The sequence below is a fragment of the Suillus bovinus genome (genome assembly GCF_016758785.1).
Source record: "Suillus bovinus strain UH-Sbo-P2 chromosome Unknown EDB93scaffold_3, whole genome shotgun sequence".
NCBI lineage: Eukaryota > Fungi > Basidiomycota > Agaricomycetes > Boletales > Suillaceae > Suillus > Suillus bovinus.
The window spans coordinates 6,536-26,469 of record NW_024542059.1 but is presented as its reverse complement, the minus strand read 5'-3'; the positions used below and the strand labels follow the sequence as shown (position 1 = coordinate 26,469).

At 48.0% G+C, this 19,934-nt stretch overlaps 8 protein-coding genes across 8 annotated transcripts; 4 read left to right on the top strand and 4 right to left on the bottom strand.

The window, feature by feature from the left end:
• The first annotated feature begins 78 nt into the window (after window positions 1-78).
• EDB93DRAFT_1116346 (uncharacterized protein) lies at window positions 79-3,120 on the top strand. The gene is made up of 9 exons (XM_041448328.1): window positions 79-405; window positions 454-608; window positions 659-784; window positions 833-1,054; window positions 1,104-1,551; window positions 1,602-1,942; window positions 1,993-2,725; window positions 2,774-2,910; window positions 2,969-3,120. Exons 1-9 carry the CDS (start codon window positions 118-120, stop codon window positions 3,075-3,077), a joined length of 2,559 nt encoding a protein of 852 aa, XP_041312534.1. The 5' UTR covers window positions 79-117; the 3' UTR covers window positions 3,078-3,120.
• Window positions 3,121-6,931, bottom strand: EDB93DRAFT_1116344 (P-loop containing nucleoside triphosphate hydrolase protein). Its single transcript, XM_041448327.1, has 8 exons — window positions 6,395-6,931; window positions 5,567-6,329; window positions 5,238-5,514; window positions 4,338-5,184; window positions 3,705-4,288; window positions 3,605-3,641; window positions 3,465-3,550; window positions 3,121-3,411 (listed from the first exon to the last, which is right to left on the bottom strand). The coding sequence occupies exons 1-8, from the start codon at window positions 6,894-6,896 to the stop codon at window positions 3,298-3,300; spliced, it is 3,210 nt and encodes a 1,069-aa protein (XP_041312533.1). The 5' UTR covers window positions 6,897-6,931; the 3' UTR covers window positions 3,121-3,297.
• A 70-nt stretch (window positions 6,932-7,001) lies between these two features.
• On the top strand, window positions 7,002-8,345 carry EDB93DRAFT_1197794 (PI31 proteasome regulator N-terminal-domain-containing protein). Its single transcript, XM_041450907.1, has 3 exons — window positions 7,002-7,377; window positions 7,428-8,105; window positions 8,155-8,345. Exons 1-3 carry the CDS (start codon window positions 7,051-7,053, stop codon window positions 8,170-8,172), a joined length of 1,023 nt encoding a protein of 340 aa, XP_041312532.1. The 5' UTR covers window positions 7,002-7,050; the 3' UTR covers window positions 8,173-8,345.
• On the top strand, window positions 8,346-9,706 carry EDB93DRAFT_1197791 (uncharacterized protein). Its single transcript, XM_041450906.1, has 4 exons — window positions 8,346-8,599; window positions 8,686-8,887; window positions 8,944-9,140; window positions 9,195-9,706. The coding sequence occupies exons 1-4, from the start codon at window positions 8,421-8,423 to the stop codon at window positions 9,409-9,411; spliced, it is 795 nt and encodes a 264-aa protein (XP_041312531.1). The 5' UTR covers window positions 8,346-8,420; the 3' UTR covers window positions 9,412-9,706.
• EDB93DRAFT_1075662 (FYVE-domain-containing protein) lies at window positions 9,572-12,130 on the bottom strand (the record flags this gene model as incomplete). The annotated part of the gene is made up of 9 exons (XM_041445180.1): window positions 9,572-9,627; window positions 9,684-9,728; window positions 9,782-9,811; window positions 9,868-10,028; window positions 10,087-10,376; window positions 10,488-10,897; window positions 10,952-11,535; window positions 11,589-11,941; window positions 11,990-12,130. Coding segments are annotated over 9 exons (2,070 nt in total), but the record flags the coding sequence as incomplete, so codon positions are not given.
• A 2,587-nt stretch (window positions 12,131-14,717) lies between these two features.
• On the top strand, window positions 14,718-15,405 carry EDB93DRAFT_1245362 (uncharacterized protein; the record flags this gene model as incomplete). Its single annotated transcript, XM_041452314.1, has 4 exons — window positions 14,718-14,766; window positions 14,814-14,923; window positions 14,979-15,154; window positions 15,204-15,405. 4 exons carry the CDS (start codon window positions 14,718-14,720, stop codon window positions 15,403-15,405), a joined length of 537 nt encoding a protein of 178 aa, XP_041312529.1.
• Window positions 15,406-16,749: 1,344 nt separating this feature from the next.
• Window positions 16,750-17,428, bottom strand: EDB93DRAFT_1245361 (uncharacterized protein; the record flags this gene model as incomplete). The annotated part of the gene is made up of 3 exons (XM_041452313.1): window positions 16,750-17,085; window positions 17,260-17,336; window positions 17,398-17,428. The coding sequence occupies 3 exons, from the start codon at window positions 17,426-17,428 to the stop codon at window positions 16,750-16,752; spliced, it is 444 nt and encodes a 147-aa protein (XP_041312528.1).
• A 168-nt stretch (window positions 17,429-17,596) lies between these two features.
• On the bottom strand, window positions 17,597-19,348 carry EDB93DRAFT_1245360 (uncharacterized protein; the record flags this gene model as incomplete). The annotated part of the gene is made up of 5 exons (XM_041452312.1): window positions 17,597-17,908; window positions 18,296-18,914; window positions 18,977-19,029; window positions 19,102-19,180; window positions 19,230-19,348. 5 exons carry the CDS (start codon window positions 19,346-19,348, stop codon window positions 17,597-17,599), a joined length of 1,182 nt encoding a protein of 393 aa, XP_041312527.1.
• Window positions 19,349-19,934: the final 586 nt, after the last annotated feature.

Below are 19,934 nucleotides of genomic sequence, written 5' to 3'. Positions count from 1 at the left end.
GCAAGCTCAAGCGCGTCAGCCCGTGGGAAATAATTTAAATAACCGAACCGGGTCAGACGCGTTTCTGAGCCAGTTCGACTTCACTCCCTCTTCACCGCGACGTGATTAGTATTAACCATGACCCGAGATGATTGGAGCACAATGCTTGAAGGGCATCCAATATTTATGCTTCCAAAGGGCTATGAAGGGTCAACAGGCCAGCTAGAGGAGTCACTGGAACTTTCTACGAATACACTGAAGAAATCTATGCTTGAGGGGCCTTTGAAGGATGGGTTCCCCCTTTCAGGACGTCGTCAGGTCATGGTCCTCAAGGACTCTGATCTAATCGTAGCTGCTGGGTGTGAACTGAGAATAACTTCTCTTTCGGATTCTAAGCTTGGGAGGAGTACGAACAAGTCGTTCAAAGTACGTGCCACTTCTGACAATCCTCGTCGTGGCTCACCGCCAGAGAAGGTCTTGAATACACCAGATATTCAATTTGGAATTAACCAACTCGCACTGAATCCGAGTGGGAAGCTTATAGCTGTGGCAGGAGCATATCATGTTGCAGTTGTAGTCCTCCCTCGCGCTGGGTATTCCAAACTTGTGCCTTCTTCTGTGGACTGCAAGTAAGGGAGCGATCTTTGTAAAAATATATAAATCTAATCCATTTGCAAAGGTCAATTCAAGTAGGATCCTTCTACCATCATTCGCATGCGTCTGCCCCCATAGCCAAGATTGAATGGCACCCATGGGGCGAAGCGGGATCCACTCTTATGGTCATGACCGTCGATGGGAAATTAAGGTTGGGTTTACAACAATGAGTTTAGTATGTTCACTAACCTTTTTCCAGAGAGTATGATATTTCAGTTGATACTGAAGAGCCCCAACAAGTTCTGTCCTTTGTTCCCGAGAAGAAGACTTCGAAGTCGTATCTTGCTGAAGATCCAGCCGAGCGCGAGGTCGCATCATTCACTCTGGGAAAAGGAAAAGCAGATTGGGGCCCGCTCACTGTCTATGCCGTTATGAGGTCAGGAGACATCTATGCTATATGCCCCTACATGCCCCAAAACGCGTAAGTTTGATCATCTCTTGTGTGACACTACTTCTTACTCGATTTTAAGATCTGTACCGTCGTCTTACGTTCATGCACTTGAGTGTTTCATCTCCGCAAAACAGGAGTTCCTATCTCAGGGAACATCTAGTACGATATCAGCCCTTTCGACACTCTATGACTATCAGCGGAAATATGTCACAGCTCTGCTGAAGCAACTTCCACCGGGGACTGTGTACCCTGCAATCTCTCGCTCGTTCTCTATGCACCCTCCCATGACCATCAAAAGTCAACCGATGCGTCAGGGGCCTTTCCTCCTCCAACCTTCACCTCGTTCACTAGAAGACAGTGAAGATGGTGATGCAACGGACATCGCGTATCTTGCTTTCATTCGTGATGACGATGAAGACGCAGGCGAGACTGAGCGTCTTGGAATTGTTGTTGTCACTCATCAAGATGGCAAAGTTGATGTGTGTTTAGACGTAGAGAAAGTCGAAGCACGGTGGGAGAGCAAACAGGTTTGTTGTCAAATTTGCTGTATCATTGCTGCTTATGCACGCTACTCCAGGATAAATCTCAGGACTTGCCTATGCTAGCGGTCTACGAGTGCATCGACTTGGGCTTGATTTCGATGCTGAAACAAACCTCTCCTTTGTCATCAAGTACACCCATTCTCAGCCTCCTTCAAGCAAATCACCCTGTCTTACTGATGGACCCGATACATGACGATACTGTTTACGTATACCATGCTTTTGGTGTCCATGTCCTTGAGTTCGGAGACCTGCTGCAATGTCTCACCAACGGACTCCGTGCAGATGACGATGATGGTGTTGCATTGAATCAAGAATTGCAAAAGTCGGCAGGTACGCATGTTGTGCCCTTGCTGAATACCTATTCAGTGGACCGAAGGTATGTGGATGAATAAGCTTCTACGACCTCAATGATTCACCGGTCAATAGATGTTCGAATCCGATTATTGCTATATCTGTACCAAACGACGTCTATCTCTCATACAGTATTCTAATCCTTACCTCTGTTTTCCATTTTACATCCTTCCCCCTCAATCTTCGCACCGATCTTTCTCTCTCTCGGACAGCCGTTGATCTTCCTGAGAAAAATACAACTTCTGGAATAGAAGATTTTCTTGCGCCCATTGAAGGTCCATTGCCATACATCTCGCTTTTAGGCACGGAACCCTTTGTGCCACCTCCAGTGCTTTCTCGTCCCTCTGGACTGCCCAGCAATCCTCGCATCGCAGTCGGGACTCCAAACACCAAAGCAGAATTCGTGCTTACCCCTGAAATATTGCGATATCTGGGCTCAACAATTGAAGGCTTGACGTCACAAATACACGAAATTATCCTCGCATACAAGGCTACAGAAGTACGAGCCGAACTGCAGGCAAAGGAATTTGAGCGACAGCAACAGAAGTGTGGCGCGATGCTTGATCTCATTGAACAGCTGGGCGGCTTGCGGAATAACGAAGTCAAAGAGCGGCTCGAGAGAACACGGGAAGCATATAAGGCGCTGGCATCGAGGATGGATCATAGACTGCAGATGCTCATGCAGCAAGCATCGCCGAAGCTGAGCGAGCATGAGACGAAGTGGTTCGAGGAATTACGGAGGATGAAGGCAGAGATCTCTGGGGCGGGCAGGTACGATGAGCAATCGCTCACTGCGCGGACATCACTGGTAATTACTCTTACTGCGAGTCTAGATATCAACTGACTATTTGTGTAGCTCAAACGCGAGTACGACAGAATGTTGCCCAGCTTGAATGACATGGCTGCAAAGGAGGCAGAGCGTAAGAAGCATTTGAGTGAGAGTGGACTTGGATTATCCCAGGCTTTCCAGTTTGGAGAGCGATCGAACCAAGAGTATGCTCTTTGATTTGAACTGCTAAGCGGCTTGTAAGCTAACTTGACTATTATATAGGCACACCAAGATAGCTGAGCTGGAGGAAGAGATCGTGAAAATGGCGTCGAAATTGGAACTTTCGCTGGCTCGCCCGCCATCGCTGCGGGAAAGCCCCAAGAACGACTAGTCACTGAATCTTACATAATCAAATATACTAAGAAAGCCAGAACCGATCGATCGATCAGATGTAGATCCCGACAATGTCAGAGTTATGTAAGGGTTACAAGTAAATCTTAAGGTATCACCGACAGCAGCACGTTAGCCATGAACATAGTGCTACTTGACAGGCATTTATGGGCTGCACAACACCAAATATCAAAGCAGCGACTAAATTAACACCCAGGACTCTACACAACACTGTATCTCCCCGCGACTGCAGTGGGATTCCGCATTTCTGCTTGCAGTGCTGCGGCAGACGCTTCGATGAGCAAGCGTTTGATCTCTCGCACAGCTTGCTCCACCTAAAGGGAGTCGATTTAATTGACTGCACCAACACGCAATGAAACGTCCTCACCCTGTATTCCTCGTTGGACTCGATCAGCAGATGGAGTTTGGGTGGTCCTTCCAGAGGAGGCTCCTTCCCAGATTCGTAATATATACCTGTTACAATCAGGTCAAATTCAGATGCTGAGACGATGATGCTTCTGGACAAACCTTTGTTGGTCACTGATGCGCCTGTCATATCGATAAGCTGTCGCAGGGAAAAATATAAGTATATGACCGAAAACCAAACACGAGACTGAAATCAACACACCTGAACCATAGTTTCCTTGTTGGTAACCCTCCATCTGGCCTTCTGTGGATAGTCATTGATGGGTATGATCGCGTGGAAGTCTGTAGAGTCGAGGTTTGCTTTCCTGAGACCACTTTCGTCTGCTTGGATCTGGGACTGCAAGACCAGCCTCGTCGCCTTCATCTGTGCATTCAGCTTTGCCATGACACTGAGGGCTTGCTTGTGTGCGGCTGTGTCTTTCCCTGCACGCGCAGCAGCATCCTGAGCAGCTTTGAGTGATGCCTGAAGCTTCTCCTCTTCCTTTGCATGTGCGAGTCGCCTGGCAGCTGCAGCTGCTCCGGCCACCCCAAGTAAGCCCTTCGAAGAATCGGGAGCGGGACCACGCTTGATTTCGACTTTGAAGTTGCCGAATGTCATATCATCGCCAGCAGCAGTAGGGGTCTTGACGGCAGCTTCATCCACTTTCTCTTCTTCGGGTTCACCGTAGGCTTTCCGCTCAGCCCGATCCTTAGCCTCACGCTCCTTATCGAGCCTATCAAGGCCTTTTCCACCAAATCCTGAGCCTGCGACTTGCGCCTTCCCAGATTTGACCTTTTCCAAGAAGCCTGATGACGTAATAAGCATAAATCACGAATACAATAAAGCGAAACATACCGTTGGCCAATTCCTCAAGTTCGCTCGGAACAGCTGCATTACTTGCCTTGAGCGCACGGTAGATATCAACAGAATACCTTTCTTGTTCAGGAGTTATGAATGTAACACATGTGCCTTTATTGCCTGCTCTCCCCGTACGACCAGCACGGTGAACATAGTCTTCCATATGATTAGGTGCGTCGAAATTGATAACAAGCTTAAGCTGTTTGACATCCAAACCACGAGCAGCGACGGAAGTAGCGATGACGATGGGAACAACTCCGGATTTAAAATCGGCAATGGTAGAGTCACGATCAACCTGATCTTTGCCTCCATGCAGGGACATGCATAAGTACCCTTTGCGCATAAGGTCGCGGAGCAAGTTATCAGCAGCCTCCTGTCTGTCGACAAAAATAAGAGTGCGGCACTCAGGGTCTTCGTTGTACATCTGCCCCAAAATATCCAAGAGGCGATTGAATTTGGACTCCTCGGGACGCACTTCGACAATCTGCTCGATCTCCGCGGCAACCACAGAACGCCCACCAACAGTGATTTCAAGAGGTTTCTGTAGGATTTTCCTTGCGAGAGAGTCCATTTGCTTTGGGAACGTCGCAGAGAAGAGCACTGTTTGGCGGTCAGGTCGAACGTTATTGATAATCTTCATGACTTGGGGTTCGAAACCCATGTCAAACATCCGATCAGCCTCATCAAGAACCACATAAGTGACACGCTTAAGGTTTGTCACCCGACCAGAATTGGCAGTGAGGAGGTCGATCATGCGACCAGGTGTGCATACGATGATCTCGGCACCCTTCTTCAGCTCAGCAATCTGGTCCTTGATTGGGGAACCGCCATACGCGCACACAGCCTAATGATGCGAACTAAGATATTATAGATAGATCAAAGACATGAAGAACATACGCGAAGGTTCATCACTCGCAAGAATGGCTTGCATTCTCGATGGATTTGCACTGCCAGCTCGCGGGTAGGAGTCATGACAATAGCAAGAGGGCCTTCCATTTGTTCCAGGGGCCGCTGATCCTTGATGTGACGGAACAAAGGGAGGAGAAATGCTATGGTCTTCCCCGAACCTGTCTTTGCCACACCAATGACGTCGCGACCAGACATAATTGCGGGAATAGCTTGAGCTTGAATGGCGGTTGGTGCAACATAATTCAGGCGTTTGATGACATCCAAACTTTGAAATGCGTCAGCCAAGGACTAAACATGGAAAAGTAGTTGATACCCACCAGCTAGCTGGAAGACCAAAATGACTCCACTTGGTCACTGGCCGCGGGCAGTCAATGCCACGGATTTTGATACCGTCAAGTTCTAGTCGCAATAAGTCAGCTTCCTCGTCTGTCATAGCAGCAATATCTGGAGGAGGAACATAAAATTCCTTCCGGAAGGGTTCATATTTGACACGAGAATGGTCGACGGCGGCGATATCCTTCTTCTTTGCCTTCTTTGCTGCAAGGGCAAGGATGTCTTCAGGATTAAGATCGGTAGTATCAAGCTCGTCTTCCACAACAACGGCTTCCATGACTTCATCCTCCCCATCATCACCCATACGTTCGGCGAGAGGTTTAGAGGATGCGCCTTTGCTGCCGTTCATCTTCTTCAAGTCTTCCTCGTCGACTTTCTTCACTTCAACTGATACATTCGACATGAAGGCATCGAGGGGGTCGACCGCGTCCTCGTCGTCTTCCATGGCGTCTGCAGCCTTGCTCTTGATCGCCTGGTCCATCCTGTTCGCCTCTTCGTCGTCGTCGTCAACTTCCAGGTCGCCAACACTAGCTTCTCCGTCCGCCATGGTCATGTCGACAGCAGGCATTTCGCCAAGGGTCTCTAGCTTCCGCTGCTTGGTCTCGTCTGAATCATCCATGGCCGCAGCGCCCTTTGATACCTTTAAAACTTCAGGTTTGAGGGGAAGACCTTTGAGCCCAAGACCTGTTAGGGCTGCACGGTTCAGAGAAGTCCCAGGTTTGGCTGGCGTTGCGGTCGGAGCAGGAACTAATAAGGCGTGGATCAAGTGGTGTGAAATCATGAAGGGCCCCTTAAATTAAAAACGTGCTCACCTGGTGCAGATTTGCCTGCAAGAGCCATGGCTTTGACTTTAGCCTCGTCGAGAGCCTTCTTAGCTTCGCGGTCCTTCTTCCAAGCCTCCAGCTTTGCCCTTTTCGCCTTGAGTTTTTCATCCTCAGGTGGGGGAGTTTGCGTAGCACCTACGGATGCTTGAGGTTTTGGAGGAGGGGAAAGCGGACGTCTGTCCCGGTCTTTGCGGTCTGTCGAACGGGAGCGCCGACGGTCATCTCTTCTGTCATCTCTGTAACTGTCACGGCGCCTGTCTTCCCTGTGTCTATCATCGCGATACCTGTCATCACGATAGCGGTCTTTATCACGTTCCCTATCCCGGTCTCTCGGGCGATCACGTTCTCTATTATCACGCTCGTCGTCGTATCTCCTGCTAGGTCTTTGGGTATTTCGCCTGGTCGGCGAAGGAGACCGAGGTGAACGATGAGATGGTCTTACCCTTTTGTTTGACGTGTCCGGGGAATATGATCTATCCCTGCGCACCATGCTTGTATACAACGGGTGGTGGTGGTCTTGAAGTATGTGTTGTTTGGTCTTGTTAGACCTGGAAGGTCTTGACTAATAAGTAGGTCACGATCATTCAAAACCTCCGAACGATTATCTTGCTTACCACGACGCTACTACGTGCGAGACTCAGTTCATGGCCAACAACGTATTGGACCCTTCAGCACTTGTTGGACTTCTTCTTGATGTGCTACCACTGACAAACAAGACCTTGACGTCTCCTCATGACGGTTTGGCAGCGCTTGTCCACACAGCCTTCTCTGCACTTTCATTTCGTTTAATTGCAACGGACGACACATCTTCCGCAAAGGAACACCCCAACAACGTCCTTCCTGATGACTGGAACACAAAAGGACTCGTAGATCGTACCTTTCGTTACAGGCATGATCAAAGCGGCCTTGAGTTTGTCGTGAAAGTCATCAAGCTTGGTCAGCGTACATTGATCAGCGCAATTGCAGTCGAAGTGCGTCAGCTTTATGGATTCGAATAATAATATTTAATTGAGAATTTTAGAGTGACAAGTCTGCGTCTCTGGATGTTGCAACGAACGACTTTGTCTCACCGTCATTCTACCCCTATGACGCAGCCAAGTCGGACGCCCCGCCGCTGGTCCATGGCTTCATTTCGTCCAATCGTATCACAGATTTCATATCTCAGCTCAAACTCAAAATAATACAAAAACTTATTCCGGGACTGCGCAAAGAAGGCTATATTGAAGAAACTGAGGATTCATCCAGCAATGCTGGACCCGCTCCCCGTTCGGCGAATCCCCCTCCTGCCCCTCGACGACCAGACTCGCCATCTTATCCAGATGACCCATACTACTTACCGCCCGGTTTGCGACCTCGCAATCCGCTGGAGATCGGTCGTCGAGACCTTGATCCCTTCGGTGGTGTTAACCCTTTCCAGCCCCCTTCACTATTTCCCGGTAATGGAGGAGACGGGATGTTTGTTGGTCCAGATCACCCAATATTTGGTATGAGAGGTAATCGGGGACAGGAGATGCGAGGACCATGGGGTGGAGACGGCTATCTCCCTCCGATGGGAGCCCCACCGGGTGCTCGTTTTGATCCGATAGGACCAAATCCTGGCCCCTTTAACCCAAGTTTCAATGGGAGACCGCGGCGTGGCCCTCCAGGAAGCGGGAACTCAAGAGATCCTGATAATGACGAGTTTATGCCCCCTGGAGCCGTGAGTATGGACTGCAGTAAAACCATTGTAAATGCTTACCTTGAGACAGGGATATATGTTTATGTGAGAACGATGTGAAAAGCTGTAAATTTTGAATGACTGGTGCATTGTAATAACCATTGAGAGCAATAACTACGACCGCGAAAATATAAGCTGTATTTTGTATTGTCTTACTTAGCTAACGGCCGGTACAACGTTGTAGCCTGTGTATCACTGCGCGCTGGTAAACCCAAAACGGCAACGTGCTGGATTAAGCGGGCTATAAAGCCGGTCGCTCATAATAGCAGCAATAAGTATCACCCTCACTAGCACACCATGCCCCCCCTTCGCGCACACAGCCCTCAATCCCCCACATCTCCAATGCGTCCCAAGAAGACCGTCGTACTCCCAGGCTTTCGCGCACCTCCAAAGCCCAAGCCCAAATCCATCTCCCAAATGACTGTGCGAGAACTACATGACCAGCACGATCAGAATGCAAAACTGTTAAGCTCGTCGTACGTGGATTTTTTGCCCCCAGGTACTTCGCGATGATGGTAGCCTCCGTGGCTCCACTATTAACCTTGCGCACATTTCCTCTTAGATCAGCCTGTACGTCTGCCCTCGGACAACGCCTTTCGGCCGAGCAAGCATCCATCGAATCTCGCCTGCTCGAACTCGAGGGCATCGAAGAAATTCGCAGAGGTCTTAAGAAGACTAACATCAATGCTGACGAGATCATGATTGTCGACCAACCGCGCATGCCTCGTGTAATCGATGCTAAACATAGGGCTTTGTCCCGCTACGTAAGTATGATATTTGTATTATTTTCGATCGCTGATAAATCCTTGCGACACTCAAGGCACCCATCGCGCCAAATGGAGCTCAACAGGTCGGCTCGCTAAGTTTACAGGAAGCAGTAGAGCTGGAACAACGTGCCCATGCCCAAGACGCAGCAAGACAACAACGATTAGACGAACGTAAGAGGCGCATAGGGCTCCCGATCAGAGGTGAAGTTCTTTCCAGAGCAGAAATGGATGCACGGATGCGGGCCTTCATGTGAGCGTTTTATTGCTCACCAATCTTTACGCTAGTTTTAACTAAAGTGAACAGAAACTACAAGCCAACGGATTCTGACCTCGAAGATGATATGGATGAGGACGATGATGATGACGAAGACCCGTCAACATGGTTTGAAGACGACCAGGATGATGGTGTCAAAGGTCAAGACATTATCGAACCGGACTTCGAAGAGCTCTCTAGCATTATCCGAGTTGATGAGAGCAGAGCGCGGTACAGCACCTTCTTCGAACCTAGGGATGGTGATTGACATGCATAACATAATACCTATAATATGTGAGATATGCACTATTTTACTTGTAGTCGTATTATGTGACGTTAGTTGGAGAAAGTGTGCATGAGCATGCATATGATTCGAGAGTGTTGGAAAACCAAATAGCAAAACTGAAGATACCCTGTGCGTCTTTCGTCTACCGCGCGTGAATGGGGCAGCTTCTACCTCTCTTCAACCAAGAGGACAGACAAGCTAGATCAAGCATTGATTAGCATGGCTGTGCTTACTGAAGGCAAGTGCTCACGGACCATTGTGGAAACTACAGAAGCAGCTGAGCCTCGCTACAACTGCGCCTGCAATTACGACGTCAGATAGTTGACCCTCATGAGATATAAAAGGTCCATACCCTCTGTAAATTCCTCTAGGCAAATAACACCTGTGGAACCACAACTACTCGCATCATAGTCATACGAGCAATAAAACAAAACTTACATTCGACACCCAGAAGTGCGCTTTCGCCAGGTAACTTATAAACCAGATATTTAGCACTTTGAGGTGTCGTCTCAGCGTCTCCTTCTAGACAAATCCTCACGTGGGCTTCTTGTTCTGCCGGTTGTCCAAGATCTGCAAGGCTAGTGCTGCACACAGGGCACCTGGGATCGTCGCCATCATCACCAACAAGTTATAGTGTCACCAAGGACTCTGACTTACTCTGCAAGGTCGCTTAGTTGTGAACTAGACCCCTGCCTGTGGAGCTGTCCAGGAGTCATGAGTCTTCTTTGATCGACCACGATTCTTTCCATGGTGGACGAGGTGGAACCTGAGAATCTGGTGGGGAGACTGGCATTGATCTCATCATGACACCCTTGACAGACACGCTGAGTTGAAGAGGATGCCGCGGATTCCGGGAACACAGGGTCACGAACAATAACGGACGGATCGAGGAGTGCTCGATGAGAAGAGCAACGGTCACAAAAAATCCGACCACACTTGCGACAATGCTAACGAAAGATCAGACAATGAGAAGAATAGGTGGCGGTAGCGGTTAATCTTACATGCTGGGAAAGATCACAAATCAATCATTGGAACAAACCCGACGTAGTAGGACTTACTCTTCTTAAAAGAAATCCGAACCGCCGACGACAATCATTACAATTGGAAACCATATCATCTCTTTCCCATTGTGCATGGACTTGGTAAGGTGTCGGGGCAGTCCACCTGGGACTTAAAACTTTCTGAGGTGCTTCATGAGTGGGCACGCGGAAGTCAGGTGCTTGAGAGAGGTGAGGAGTCAAATCCGTAGGTGGACGAGAAACGGAAGTTGGGTGGACAGCCGCGCCTGGAGGCGTATAACCAGGATAACGGAACTCTTCATCATCGTCGTCGTCTTCCATATAATCGTCATCTGAGCCCGAGATAAGCCATCTTTGATTACCAGCTGCGAGTCGGCGACGCTCGAGCTCTCTGCTATAGGCATTGAGCAGGACTTCAGCCTGAGTTTTTCGTTCTGTATCACTATCGCCTTGGATAACATCTAATTAAATGATGCGTCAAGGGACTGCATTAAAAGGCTTACTAAGAATCCCCTGTCGCAATTCAGTAGTTGCACGCTCAAGTTTGGCAATAGCACGCCTTGCTTCGACGGCAGATAAAGTTTCCTCGGCGACGACAGCATCTCGTTGAGTTCCAACTAGATACCAAGCACGAGAGACATAATCCTGGGCCGATGACGGTCTTGTGGATGTCATCGCTCCGAGTTCTTGTCCTTCCCCTTCTCCAAAATCGCCCTGGTCGTCCTCAGTGAATGGGATGAGAGAGCCGTCAGATGCAAGATTATACATGACACCATCCGGCTCCTGGAATGGTAGAGGTGGGATGTCAAGCCTACGACGCATCACGCGGACCCAGCGTCTGCGTCTCACCCACGTCGGGGCGCGTGCGGCCGCGTGTACAGAAGTCACTGAGCTGCTGCTGCTTGTACGGCTGTGGCTTCTAGAAGGAGTGCCCAAGCTAGCTGTCATGAGTCCACTCCCGCTCAGTAAAGACTGGAGCTGAGGGGGCGGTTCGGCGGTCCAGGCTCCATCGGGCGAGGAAAAGTCCTGTGCATATTCCCAGGCTGCCTCCACATCAACACCAGGGTAGTCCAATGTCCAGTCAGATCTAAAAGACAGATTAGCAAGCAAGCTCGGTAAAAATAACTAGCTGGTCCTCACAGCCAGAAGTGACTTCTTTCAGAGTCCTCAGTGGCGTTCCTGGAGCTTGTTTCTGGTAATGTCCAAGGATCTTCGATGAGTGGAAGCAGGACGCCACTACGCCAGGCAGCAACTAGCGTGGCACCCGCGTCATTTGGGAAAGGCAGTTTCAACTCGAATAGTGCACGTCGACCCGGCCTCCCAAGGCCATAGTGCGACCATTTTGGCTTCCCACCAGACACTGCCAACGTTTTCAGTCGTACGTCCAGGCGCTGGTTCTCGTAAAGGATCAATGGGATGGTCGTGTGCACTGCGAGAGGGTTGTATGGGACAGTTGTTCCGCGCCATCGCTCTGCTTCTGACTTTTGCAGGATCTGGGGGATTTAAGGAAACGTTTGCCATAATTAAGAAAGTGGACACACCTCACAGATCCATATCTCGAACACTGCAGCAGCAGCGTCATATGCAGTCTCACCCCAAATATTCCGGACAAGAGGATTTGCTTCTTGCTTTGTAAGTAGATATATTACGATAGGCGAGTGTCCTTTTGATGCCGCATTCACTGGAAAAGCATTTGAGAGAATAGGGAACAAGAAAATTGAATGCGTACTCAGAGGAGTCCATCCACCTTTACTCCGAACGTCCACACTAGAAATACCTCCATGCTCGCATAACCACCTCACAATATCAAGATAGCCCTAAGATATAATAAGCGTAAGATGCTTGGCAGGAAACTCGACAGTGATGGTATCCGTAAGACATACTTTTGAACAGGCGTTGTGGAGAGCTGTCCAGCCATCAGCATCGCGAGCATTTACGTCTGCTCTATCCGGTAGTAAATATGTGATGATTGGTAGATGGCCATGAAGAGCGGCTTTGTGTAAAACAGTCTTGTGACCATATCAGGGTCAGTCTGTGTGAACTAAAGGTCTTCACCTACTTCTCCTTCGCGATCCTCTAGGTCTGGAATTGCACCACATTCTTCTACCACTGAGACGACAATTACTTAAGCGCATGTCCAGAGCAATGAAGTTATCGCTTACGCCACTTGACAATGTCTAAGTAACCTCGACTAGCTGCAGCATGCAAAACAGTGAAGCCTGTTCGAGGGGACGCGTCATTTGAGAGTGCAAAGGCCTCAACTTTACCGGTTTGCGAAGCTGTCTGAAAGAGCTTCTTCAAAAGAGGCAGGTCCCCAGAAGAAGCAGCTGCAGACAAAGCTTCCAACTGAGCAGGAGATGGATGAGGTTGGGTCACCGGTATAGCTGGCGAAGATACTGGAGATGCGATTATATCTACTTGCACCATGGGAAGTGAGACGGGTATATGTTCTTGCTCTGCTTCTGAAACTGGATCGGTAATAGAAGTCGCCACTGCTTCTGAGGAAAGCAGCTCTCCTCCACCAGCGACAGCGGCAGTCTCCTCTGTGGTACCAGGGTAAACAAATTCCTCCTCTTCCGAGTCTGATTCAGGGTATGTGAAACCTTCTTCGTCACTCTGGTCGGAAACATTGCTAGCAGTTCGGGACAACTGCGTATCAGACAAGCCAGACCTGATAATTGTTAATATTTAAGGACGCGTTCAAAGAGCCAAAAAGAAAATACGCACTCCTCGATAGTCCCTAAAAGAGGTTTTCCCAGCTCTGGAGTGGCCATGATGGATTGAACAAACGCGTTTATGCTCTCACACCCAACTAATGCCCAATGATCAAGTTTCCGACGGCACTGCGATGGGAATAAAGCACCATATTTGGGTGCAACTCAACAGGGAATTTTACGTGTCATTTACCAGATTTGAAACGCTTCTGGGTATATGTAATTCGGAACAAAAAAATTTCGTTGGTTCGCCAGTCCCCAACAACGTAATCATATGCAGTACATCGTGTGCACATACACCATGCAGCCATTCAAATGACTTCTTTTGAAACATAGTTGATCTGTACGAATATCTCTCATCTCTGCCAGCATGCGTTCCAGATGGGCCAATATGTCCTTGACAGAGCACGAGACAGATCAGCACGCCAATTGAAATTGTGGGCGAGGACAACCCTATCCGAGCTCAAGAACGGACAAACGCTCGCTATAGGTAGTGCGCGTTTGTCGGATGTGATTAGCACATCACCAAAACTGCCCAAATGTCACAACAGGTAACATTAGGTAACACTACCTTATCTGGAATTTTTCCCATGTTATGGCCCCATATATGCGTGTGTCATATGAGCCAGGCACATTATACAGCCTCCCCACAATGGCATCACAGTAAATGCAGCTCAACCATGGTGGCAGCAAGATTATATTGTAGATGTAAGGTGATAGCGACATTATATGGTAGTGATAATTATTACATGTAGCTCATTATAGTTTTGTACCAGCACTGACTAACATGATGAAATTTGTCACAGGGTTGTAATGGGCAGAACCTGAATGAACTTTCTGTTTCAATCAGGACTAGAGATTCTCAGAGGGCTCGTTCCGCTCTACCCATGGGCTACTACACCAAGGTATAAACACCAAACAAGTACAAATGCACGACTTAGGCATTTTTGACACATTCCTGTGAGTCCTCTGCTTTATCTCAACATCGTTTCAACAATGGTTCCAGGCCCCATCTTACACCAAATGTTTCTCCTTCTTGTATATACTTGTGTCTTGTATCTTTTTCTCTTCATTCACAATTCCCTGTTGAACTCACACCTAGCCTTACAGCACACATGCGCATATATGCATGGAAAACTCATCTGTAAGCTGTCCTTGACATCGTCTGTCCTGCAGGTATTGAGAATGACTCTAGGCTGTGTGATCCATCTTCTAAAGTACGGGTCAGTGTGTATGCCTCATTTGAGTTAGGTCTCATGGTCTGTCATGGAGAACTCCTCCACACATTCAAGATCTCCATCAGAGAACTACTGGATCACAGTGAAAACTTAAAGACGGACAACGGACATCACTCAAGCCTCACTGACCGAACACGTCGCTGATCCTTTTGACAGGATGTGAGTTTGTTGATCCTCTGTTGAGCTCAAGCCTTGCCGACCGAAGACGTCGCTGATCTGTGAACTCAGAATCACAAAGACAAACATGGCTCAGTCGTATCATTCCTTCACAAGAAGACCCAGAAAAGCTAGAACAAAAACAACCAGCTCATCCAATCATGTTGTATGCTCCCCTATACAATGGTCTTTGTGCCGCACTCACTTTCAGTCAGTCACAATACTCTTTTTTGTTTTCTTTGCCTCACTTTCTCTAGTCTTTATCGGCAATGGTGTCTGCACTCTCCTTTCAGAATTTCGCCTAGATGACAACTACACTTATTTTGCTCTCAGTGCTCCCTTGCCTCTTCTTTTCTGTGTATCCTTGGTAACTATGTCCTTTTATATCTTATATATCTTATACACCAGCTTACTCTTTCCAGTTCTTCACTCTTACAATATTCCAAACTATCACATTCACAGTCGGGCCCATTGCTCATTACCACCAAAACAGTCGTTACTACTCTGCGATCCCACCACTTCCAAACCCTGTCATCGACAATGCACTCCCTCACACATCACAATCCAAATGCCCGTCTACAAAGAAAGCCTTGCTATAGTCCTGTAAGTCTCCTCCTTGCTCCCTAATCCTCACTAAACCATCCTAGCACACCCTCCCTCACATCCATCAAAGCAGCAATGCAAACATACGCACGTCAGGGCAGCACATCCAGCCTTTTCATCAATGATGATGGCCTCCGTCTCCTCCCACCATACCAGGCAAAAGAGCATATCGAGTACTATGCAAATCATGGGATCGGTTGGATCACAAGACCACAACACAGACACCAAGGTTACTCCTCCCTCTAGCCATTTAATACTAACACAACACACACAGGCTTCATACATGCAGGCCGCTTCAAAAAGGCCCTCAACATGAACTATGCAATCAACGTCTCCCTCTGTCTCGAATGCATCCTCGAGGAACTCCAATCATCCCGCAGCTCCCGCCGTTTCACCATGCCAGCGTGTTAGTTCACCCTGTTCGTGTTGCTCTTGAGCAGTACATGGTGTCTCATACCTGCACGCTCCCCTACCCCTGCTTCACTGGCACCTCGTACAAGCACAAAGACATCACCATGCACGTTGATGATTTGTTTAATGATGATGATCCTTTGACGGAAGAAGAGCAAGAAGTCCCTCAGCCAGTCAAATGCACATGAAAGGGCGGTGCTACGAAACCCAAGAAGGCTTCGACTAAGCGCAAGTCCAGGAAATGATTATTCAAGGTAAGTCACAACAGTTTTGTAGTTGGCATGATTCTAATGACTTTTGCTTGTTTGTATCTAGTATCACACTACTGCTTCATTTTATTTCATCTCCATTCACATGCTCATTACAATAATCATCTGCCACTGTACACTTTCACAGACTTACAATACTCGCATGGACCCACAGCTGCTCGTATATTTCTTTTTTTCATTCTGCCGCACTCAATGATGTCACCTGTATGCTCTGTTTTTGTTTCCAACTTTGCACTCATGTCCAGTCGATTGGTACACTGTTGCCACGTTAATACTACATTATAATGTTAATATACTACATGTATTTGAATAGCGCAATGATATGTTGTTATAATCAGATATCAGCATGATTGTGTGATATAATGCAATGTCATATGGTAGCGATCTGGAACATGTATTCACACATATCACAACTCTGGAACATTCCTCTGACTATATCATAAAAATTGTTTCCTTGTATTCTCATATATCTGACACCCAATTGTAGACAGTCGTCACAGTCCATACAGTGTGTCACAGCCGTTACAGGTGTATATATAGTTAGGTATAGGATGAGCAATTTTGGTGATGTGGATAACGTGACGTACAGGGCAACTTCGCCATGTGAAGGGGTGGACCATTTTTGGTCTCATGTGACACCAAAATGGTCGTGCACGTGAAGGACCATTTGGCAACCAATTCGAAAATCACGTGATATTTGTTGAAAAAATGGAGGAAGGAGGACACAACACTAGCTATCATGCGGAACAGGGAGAGAACAGTGCGAAGTGGAGGACGGGGACAGATGGAGGCGAGAAGAAGTCAATGTATGTACAAAATGTGGACATTAGGGTAGTGAAAAACGCTAAGAAAAATGAGGATGAGACAAGTGTCAATAGCATGAATTGGAATGAAGGTTCTTAAAAAAATACTACGAGGTGGCCCAGTGCTCCTGGGGATACTCGACGCGAAGGTGCTTGACACCATTGTGCACAGTGAGCAGTGCATCCAGTGTCGTTCCATCAATCTCGAGCTCCTCATACAACTTAAACAACACAGTCCTTGATTCGAGTGTCGTTGATCGGTCCAGCAGCATGGTCGCAAATGCCTCCTGTTCGAGGGCAGGGCTTTCACCAGAAGGCCGTAGGAACACTTGCTCATAGATTTGCTTGACAGTTTTGAGGAAGGCGCATGGATGGAAGTGCTTGCCTTCAGAGAATATGCCTGGTGGCTGTGGCCAGGGTGGAGGCGGCTCGTTTTTGGACACCTGCTTGGTGCCATCAGCACAGAAACCCCGTCAATGGTTGTACCCCGAGTTCTCAGGACCGGGGTACATGATGGTCTTGCAGTGGGAGCATGTGTGTGCCTTGCGAATCTGGGAAGCAAGGGTAGATACTAGAGAGTGAGCAAACACAAAATTTTTCAAGAAAGCAATGCGCACCTTCTTCCCAGGCTCAGCCTTGACGAGCTCAATAGCTTGACAGTCCCTTCTCCAGAAGGTTTCTGAACCAGAACATGCTGTATTGTACAAGTAGTTAGCACATAAAAAATGCCCACTGTGTGAAGCAGTTGAACTCACATTTGAAGTCACTCTTTGCCACACAGTTCATCACAGCCACCTCTATCTCACCAAGCTTTCAGAGAAGGGCCTGAGGGTTCTTCTTCACTGTTTCGAGCCCATTAGCACGATTCTTCTCCTCGAGACGGTTATTGTAGGTCTCAGTAGCTACAGCCCTCTGTTTGGGCATCATCTTGAAGGAGATCTATGCAAACTCAGCTCACATGTCCATGAACAAGTGGAACTCGGTATTGCCAGAGATTTGCATGGCGCGGGCATCAATTCTTGTTGCAATGGTGAAGAAGTGTTGAGAACGGGTCATCCCTGGGGGCCTCAGAATGGGTGCGAGAGCGGTAGTACCAGCAGGACTGATCACTGCAACTGGGTTTGGGGGAGTGGAGCTGGGTATGACTGCAGGAAGTTGACACTGAGTGCTGGCGCTGGCATCTGATGGTTGTCGTGAGAGAACTTTGCAGTATGGCAGCTGGCTTCTTGGTTTGAGGTAGTGGTCCAGTGTGACTGGAGAAATCCCCTGCAATGTGGATCAGAGGTAGGTATAATGGAAGGGAGAATGGGAGGAAAATGAAGTTTTTCATACAAGGCCATGAATTTTTCATAAGATGAGTTGTTGGTAGAAGAGGAAGAGGGAGGTAGGTATCAATAGGAGGGAGAATGGGAGTAAAATGAAGTTTTTCATACGAAGCTGTGTATTTTTCGTAAGACAAGTTGTTGGTAGAAGAGGAAGAGGGAGGTAGAGGCCATGTATTTTTGTAAGATGAGTCGTTGGTAGAAGAGGGAAGTAGGTATCAGTAGAAGGGAGAATGCAAGGAAAATGAAGTTTTTCATATGAAGCCGTGTATTTTTTGTAAGACGAGTCATTGGTAGAAGGAGGATTGTTGAAGAGGAAGAGTGGGCTTACCTGAGTTGACAGTGATGTAGTGACTTCTGGAGTATCACCACCAGTAGTGGTGGTCATATGCCACATGATTTTGCGGGGTGGCTTGCATGCTGCTGCCCTGGGTTGGCCAGCATCTTCAGACTCATTTTCTGAGATGACGATGATGTCATCTGCCTTGCACTTCATTGTCGGTTGTAGCTGAGCGTTTGCTGTGATGACGGCCAAATGAGACTGGGCCTTGCTAGTGTCAGCAACTTCTGCCACTGTGGCTGTGGGGATTGCGGTAGTTGCAGGAGGGCAGGACAGTGACAGCGGCTGTGCATCAAAGGGCACCTGAGGTTGGGAAAAAAGCTGTGGGTCAATGTCAAGTTCCTCAAGTATATTGAACCTCGCAGACTGCAGGGCAAGGTCAAGTGCATTGCCTTCACCACTGAGTGCCTCAAGCAACTTTGGGCTGGTCATATCGAGCTCCACTGGTGACTCTTCAGCCTTGACATCCAGTAGCCCACCAAATGTAGACACAAAACTTGATTCAACAAGCCCAAAATGTTCCTTGGACAGGGTTTCAATGAGCTCTGGCAGGCAACATGTGCTGGTGGCCTTTTCTTCAAGCCGGAGGTAGTTGAATTGCTTCACGATCCTGTTGACGAGGTGAACATGATGAGAGCCATGAGTTGACGCAATGAAGTCCGATTTTCTCACCCTTGAAAAGGCAACACAAATGTTTCGTTGAAGAACAAAGTCGTGGCAAAGGCCTGTGAAGGTTACAATACTGCTCATGTGTGCACACTGGAGTGAGTTCTAGCCTTTGTGAGACCCCTCCACACGGCTTCCATCTGTTTGTATGTCCTGCTGCTGATGTTCAAGGCAGCCTTTCCATACATGTTTGAGCTGTTCCTCATGAACCTGACATTGATGTTAGCGTGAAACAGTATTTCATGGGACAAGTACTCACTCTATGTGCCCCTGCTGACCAAACTGTGCCTTCGCATGCCCATCTCTCGAACGTTGAGGTGAGTCTTGTCTCCTGCTCTGTTCTGTCCCAGTACTTCGCAGGATTCCCACCTTCAGCATGTGTCTGCAGGATACAGGCTGAGATTTCTGTGACTACCTCTTTCCGGTGGGGATTCTTGGAGGGATTAAGGATTACAGTTGCATACCTTGCTTAGAATTAGCTTGTAGATTGTTAGAGGCAAAGGAAAATGTACTTGCCTCATAATGAAATGCCAGACATCAAGCTTCATGGTAGCATCCGGGAAGACAACATTCACAGCACTGCAGACATGGCAGCAGTTGTCGGTGACAAATACTCCAGGTGGAGGGACATCAAGAGCCTCACATCATATCTTGAGGCCTTCAAGGAGCTCACTTATTTCGGCATTTGACTGGCCATGACAGAAGCACTAATGTAGTAATCCGAGTCAGCTGTATTAGTTTAGGTTTGCGAAAGATGACTTACCCAGCCCACAATCTCATTATTCTCGTTCATCAGACTTATAATCCCTTCCTTCAGGACCTTCGACTTCTGTTTTTCTCAGTTAGTTATGGTTGCCTTCATAGCAGCACAGAATGTGTTGTTGAACGAAATGCTTATGCCTGCTCAGCACACAAGGTGAGTGTCAAGTGCTGATAGCGGAGAAATTTCTCACCAGAGAGAGAG